The 6,936-nt window shown below is 35.3% G+C and overlaps 1 protein-coding gene across 1 annotated transcript in view; it reads right to left on the bottom strand.

The window, feature by feature from the left end:
- Positions 1–5,077: 5,077 nt before the first annotated feature.
- LOC107658143 (chloride intracellular channel protein 2-like) overlaps positions 5,078–6,936 on the bottom strand; it is a 6,403-nt gene continuing 4,544 nt past the window's right edge. The window contains exons 5-6 of the mRNA XM_016446604.1: positions 5,959–6,128; positions 5,078–5,848 (exon numbers count right to left, since the gene is read on the bottom strand). Coding sequence (XP_016302090.1) covers positions 5,690–5,848; positions 5,959–6,128 — 329 coding nt within the window. The 3' untranslated portion in view covers positions 5,078–5,689. The remainder of the gene's footprint in view (positions 5,849–5,958; positions 6,129–6,936) is intronic.

The following is a 6,936-nucleotide window of genomic DNA, read 5'->3' as shown; positions in this document are numbered from 1 at the left end:
TAATATATATATTTTTTATTTTTTCCAATGATCATATATTGCATACTGTCTACAGGACAGATAATGAATTATAATTAACATAATTTAAATTCATAATCAAAGGATTTGGTACAGCAGTGTTTTAATTGTTGTGAAGTTATCTTTAAAGTTATTTTTGACATATTATCCTTGATTAAATGTGCTTATGTTTTAGTTCTGTTGTATGTTTAATTTTTTAAAGACATGTATTGCTTAAGTCCCGCACACAGAAATTGTGTTGCTTGTGGTTTGCAGTTCTCTTAGTACTAATGAGCAAAATGTAAAGATGATTTTTATCTTACCACTCACAATAAAAAGTATGTGTTAATTAAATCAATGTGAGAAATAAATTGTAAACGACAAGTTACAGCCTGAGTAAGCATCTTATGTTCCAGTTCAACATCTTCCCTGTTTGTTTTCATTTTAGAAGTCACAGTGAAGCAGCTCAATATCTCACCATTTGTTACAGTTCTGTCTATATTCTTAAAGATATCTGTATGTTGTTGAGTGCAATAAAACAAGGTCTGTGCAATACCCCAAAACATCACTGTAATGAGTCATTTGCATTCTTCCCCTTGAACTTTGTTACGACCCTTTAAGATGGTCTAGGGGTAAAAGGACTAACATTAAATTTGTGGCAAATCTGTAGACTTGATGGAGGCAGCAAGAGACAATGCAGGGACACAAACTGCCAACGAAGTGATTTATTATACAAGGTGAAAAGAATCCATATAACTACAAAATATAAATCATTTAAAGAGACAACCCATATGTACAAATATTTACAACTCAGGAAAAAGGGAAACAAAAACAAACGACAAATCAACCCAAGAGATAGGGGACGCTAGTGACGCCAAAAGAAAGAAAGAAACACAACAAAACCACTTCTAACTTATTTTAAACCTCTAACCTAACTAAAGAAAAGAAAGAAAGAAAAAAAAAAAAATCTTCAGCGCCAAGCGCCATATACTTCCCTACTCTCAACTAATAACAATGAAACTTACAGGGGGTGGCGTTCACCTCTTACCTATGGTGTCTAAACATATCAAGTTACCTAAATGTTGCACAATGGAAGTCGCACGACATCTTCCCCTATGAGTATAACTTCCTCTTGAGTAAAGAGTAAACATCATAGAGCATAAGCTCATCAAAGCTCAAAGAACAACGCCATCAGAGTCACAAAGTAACAAAATAACCAAACGAAATAGTAAATCAAAAAGGGGAAAGGATCAAAAATGTCAAAACAAAAACACCAAGGATTTTGGCATAAACGAAATAAATAAAGCAAGTCAAGACAGCAAAAATCAGAGAGCAAAAAAAGGTCTCTATTCACGTCTCTCCGTGTCCTTTTATCTGCCGGCGAAAACTTTACCAGCAGCGGATAGGTCGGCGTCAAGTTGCTTAATGATGACTGACAGCGTCATGAGCCAATCAGCAGTCAAGGAAGGCGACCTAAGAGATCGATAGGGAAAGGGGAAAGAGAGAGCGAGAGAGAGAGCTAGCGAGAGAGAGAGAGAGAGAGAGAGCGAGAGAGAGAGAGCAGGCGAGAGAGAGAGAGAGCGAGAGCGAGAAAAAAAACACAGGCACTCCCACAAAACAAAAACACCAAGGATTTTGGCATAAACGAAATAACAAATAAAGCAAGTCAAAACGAGTAAAAAGACAGCAAAAATCAGGGAGCAAAAGAGGTCTCCATTCACTTCTCTCCGTGTCCTTTTATCTGCCGGCGAAAACTTTACCAGCAGCGGATAGGTCGGCGTCAAGTTGCTTAATGATGACTGACAGCGTCATGAGCCAATCAGCAGTCAAGGAAGACGGCCTAAGAGATCGATAGGGAAAGGGGAGAGAGAGAGAGCGAGAGAGAGAGAGAGAGCGAGAGAAAGAAAAACACAGGCACTCCCACAAGGACATATATGGACGTAACAAACTTATGGAAGTGTCGCAAATAAAGTTTCATTTTGTGAACACATTTGAGATGCTGAGTTCTTTTTAAGAGTGTATTTATAAGCATCAATTGGGAAACATTTTTAGGAAAGAAAGTTTTGTAGTTTTTACAATGGATTAACATTTACTATAACAGTTTATATCTTCAATTTGGGATCTAGCAATGTGTGTTGACCCGGTCCTTAAACTTAAATAGGCCCATTAATTAAACAAGAGTTTAACTTTTTGATTTTGATCTATTTATCAAAGAATTCTATAAAAAAAAAAAGTTTCCACAATAAATTAATCTGCACAACTGTTTTCAAATTGATAATAATATGAAATATTACACCAAATCAGCATATTAGAATGATTTCTGAAGGATCATGTGACACTAAAGACTGGCATATTGATACTTAAAGTTCAGCTTTGCCTCACAGGAATAAATTACATTTTAAAATATATTCAAATAGAAAACATTTATTTTAAATTGTAATACTATTTCACAATTTTAAATTTTTTACTGTATTTTTGATCAAATAAATGCTGCCTTGGTGAGCATAAGAAAAAAAACCATAAGAATCATACAATAGTGTAAATTTTTTTGACATTTATTAGCAAAACCAATGATCACACCAACCATTCACTGATATATAAAGGTAAAATTTAGTTTAGAAGAATTTCAGTACTTAAAAAAATCTTGCTTTTCTCCAAAGTATACCCAAAATAAATTATGTTCTTTACTATGTTCTTGTTGTTTCTTTCTGTTTTTGGACACAATGTTTAATCAAAGACAGTGGAAGATGAGAGATGTTAGTCCAATACTTCCACCTGCAATTTCGGGAAAAACAGAGACACATAATCCATCACTGTGCTACGCTATTTGTCCATTTGGCACCAAACCTTTGTGTCATATTATATACCTTTCACTTTGATAAATACAGCAAAAGAGAAACCAATAGCACTGTCCCAGGACACACGTCATCTGGTGCGTAAGAGGGCTTCTTGAGTATTCATGGATTGCTTTGCATGTGTGACAGTAACTTTGAACATCGCTGAGAACAGAATTGTCCAAAAATGCTTGTAATGCAATTAGCTTGTTCCACATAATAAAAATGCACCGATTCATTCAACAATAGGGACTGAACAATAAAACATCAGACCAAATATAGATAAAAAATAATTCCACATTTTTTAAATACGTCATAAGATGTCAGACATAAAGAATCTGAGGCAGAGCAGTCACTGATGGAAAGTGAAGAGTAAACATTTGTTAGGGGTCTCTGTGCAAGCAGAGATAGGCTCTGTCTGAATTGAAAGCACAACCTTAATTGTGTCTATGACGAGGGAACCATCACGTCAAACCATTAAGACTGGGATGGGGTGACAGGAGCAATACTGATCCCTTCAGGATAGATGGCCTCTGAAGATATAAAACTGAAGATCCTGGCTGGGGCGAGAGAACTGGAGATTGGAGTCACCCGCCAACCTCTCAACATGTTGTCACTGGCACTGCTCTACATTCTGGCTGTGGTTTGCTCTGCGCAGAGAACTCATGCACTGCCTCTTTATTCAGACACAGAACTGCCACAACAGGAAGGTAAGATTAGCAGCGTGCTCTTGATAAGTTGGCAAGCTCATGGTTTTTGTTAAGGCTAAATGTATGGTGAAACCATGTGTAATGGACATTGGGCTGATTGCTCAACATCACTTCTGCTTTCAATGTAAATGTTAAAGAGAAAGTGGTGAATGCAGTATGGGAAAGATTTGATAAAAACCCATGAGCTCTTTTCTTCAATTCTTCTGCACTTCAAATTTTAAACATAAACATTTAACTTAGAAACAGAAGAGTTTTTGGAGAAAATTCAAATAACACAAACATTTTCAAAGTTGTAAATAAAACAAAGATTATTAAAATATGTTTTACAAGAAAATAGTGATTCAGTATTTCTTTTTTAAAATGTCATGTTTAAGTCAATTAATTACATGCTGTTTTTTGTAATTATTTGTGAAAATTACGAGCAATTTCTGAGTGTAAATTGTTTCACCACCAACTTTTTTTAGAGTAGTTTTCGAATGTAATGACTCAGTTTTTGTAGTTTATAAATGTATTTTTTAATCTTTGCAGAACTGATTCAAAAACTGGTGGCAGAGGTTGAGGACAGACAGAATAATGACTTAACGGAGCAAAGGGACATTAAAACTGTGCTCCCTGTCCTGCTGCAGAGAGGTGAGACTGTGACTCTTGGGTACTTATAATTACATAACATTTGTCCTGTTATTAGAATGGATACAATTTTCAACACTTTCTGTAGCCTAATCATGTTTTTTTTTAACTTTCCTTCTAGGTGCAAAAGAGACTTTGCAACAAGGCAAAATAAATAACATGGTATTAGCCTACTCTTTGTTATAAATGTACAGTTCTTTCTTTCTTTCACATAATTAAAAGAGTGATAATGAATGAGTATGTTCTGTCTTTAGGTGGATGATTTAAAAGCAGTCGTCTTGAAACTCGCAGCAGCTGATAACCTGCGTTCTCAAGGCTATCTACGATCTGAGCAAAACTTACCCAAAAACAATAAGAGAGGTGAGCAATTAAAGTATCTAAGCAGAAGTTTTCATATACTGTATGTAGTGCAAAAAAAAAAAAACATTTAATGAATGTTTTAAAGTACATACAATTATGTAATGCAGATAAAAAGTGTCAAAGACAACACAATGGCTTTTTATTCTTCTTGTATTGCATTACTAAATCCAATTTTTGTCCTTCCTTTTACAGCCTGTTTTTGGAAATATTGTGTTACAAACTAGGAATCAGTCTGCTGAGATGGACAGAGGACCAGCCTAACACACCTTATGTACAAACACCTCAAATGTATGCTTTTGTTTTCCCCCATAAAAAGTCCACCCAGCTGCTCTTTGACATTGTGAATATTGTTTTATATATAGTAATTTAACAGGAATATGAATGTATTTTTTATCATGAATGAAAACTGACCTAGAACTGCAACTGTAAAATAAAAATATAGTCTGGGTAAAACAGATGAGTTGTAAGATTTATGTTTTTAAACCAATCTTTCATCAAAGCTCTGGATATGCTTCACGTTCACATAAAAAGAGAAAGACAAACGAGTGATGTGTATAATATTAATTTTATTTTTAAGTAAAATCTGAAAGAAAGCAGTTTAATCTCTTTCTTAAACAATCCCAACGTCTAACAATGGTGTCTGTGTGACTCATACATCCATCACAATAACCCTTAATACAAAACAACCATTACCGCCGCATGACTCACTGACTCACTGAACTTTTATCTTTACAGTGTTTTCAGCTCATTCTTACAGATGATTAAAAACACATAGCCTTTTAGGTATACATTACATATAACCGAATACCCCCTAATGAATGAAAAATACATATATACACAAATAGGCACAAAAACATTACATATGATATTGCAGTTAAAAGCACAACTCTGTTGACTGTTGTGCTCAAGATCATTTGCAAAGGATCCTATAACCTCTAAAACTAGTAAAGCCTCTTTGCCAGTAGCAGTCACTCAGAAGGGCTTTGAGATCACAGGCACAACGAAAGTACTTTAGCAAACTGTGTGTGGTGTGTTTTTGGCTTCAACTGTAATAGATTTCCACACCTGTGAACTACAACTATGTAGATGGCTATAAACTTAAGAACTTGTATTTACACTATTTAAACATTTTATCACAACATTGCTTCATTAATCTGAAGTTCAGTTCCTCTTGGCCACACTCAGATAGACTTTCTCAATTTCAATGTCAGCTGGACAGGTCTGGCTGAACTCTTCTCTCTCATATGCATTCTGCAGGTAACGCCACACTCCAGTGAACTGAGCAGGAATCTCAAAATCACAGTACTTTTTGGCAGCAACCTACAAAACCAAAAAACAGAATGAACACGTTTATAAATATGTATTTAAAATGAAGAAGCTTTATTAAATCACACAGGCCTGTGAACGTATAAACCACAGAGGCGTATCACCTTGATGACGTGCAGCTTTGGTAACAAGTTGCAGTCTGCCAGTGTCAAGCGGTTGCCATCAAGGAACTTTCTTTTGGATACGCTGATGTTTTGATCTAGCTCATCCTGAAGCGGAGTGTTCAGATAGTCATCCAGGCGCTTAAACTCCCTCAATAAGGCTTTTTCGTGGACTGAGGAATCAAACAATAGAGAAAAAAATATTTGAGAGTGATAACCTATAGTAGGCTACATTATAACCTAATTGTAAAGCCACAATGTCTATATGCACAGGAATACTTAGATACAAATTTTGTTTTGTTCCATTATGTAGGCCTAAGTGTCATGTAAATTAATCTAATTATGTAGCTAAATATTTTATAATATCATCTGGATTCAGCTTTACTGATACAAAAAGTAAAAATCTTCATATAACTGTTTACAGATCACCCATTGTCTGTACTGGCAGGTGACGATTTTCAATTACTCTTTCTGCCCCTCAATAACCAGTAGGTGGCGACAAATTGCTGCCCTTGTGAGTAATTGAACCATTCAGTCATTGAACCGATTCGTTTCAAAAAGCTGATTCATCTTGAAGCGACACGCGACTATTTTATTTTAAACGAGTCATTGAATCATTCACTGAACTGATTTGTTCAAAACACTGAATCATGCAGCAGGAACGAAGCACTTCAGTAATGTTGGGAATACAGGTGCATCTCAATAAATTAGAATGTTGTGGAAAAGTTCATTTATTTCAGTAATTCAACTCAAATTGTGAAACTCGTGTATTAAATAAATTCAGTGCACACAGACTGAAGTAGTTTAAGTCTTTGGTTCTTTTAATTGTGATGATTTTGGCTCACATTTAACAAAAACCCACCAATTCACTATCTCAACAAATTAGAATATGGTGACATGCCAATCAGCTAATCAACTCAAAACACCTGCAAAGGTTTCCTGAGCCTTCAAAATGGTCTCTCAGTTTGGTTCACTAGGCTA

Source organism: Sinocyclocheilus anshuiensis, unplaced genomic scaffold (assembly GCF_001515605.1).
Source record: "Sinocyclocheilus anshuiensis isolate Anshui unplaced genomic scaffold, SAMN03320099.WGS_v1.1 scaffold227, whole genome shotgun sequence".
NCBI classification, from domain to species: domain Eukaryota; kingdom Metazoa; phylum Chordata; class Actinopteri; order Cypriniformes; family Cyprinidae; genus Sinocyclocheilus; species Sinocyclocheilus anshuiensis.
This window is presented reverse-complemented; position numbering and strand designations above follow the sequence as displayed.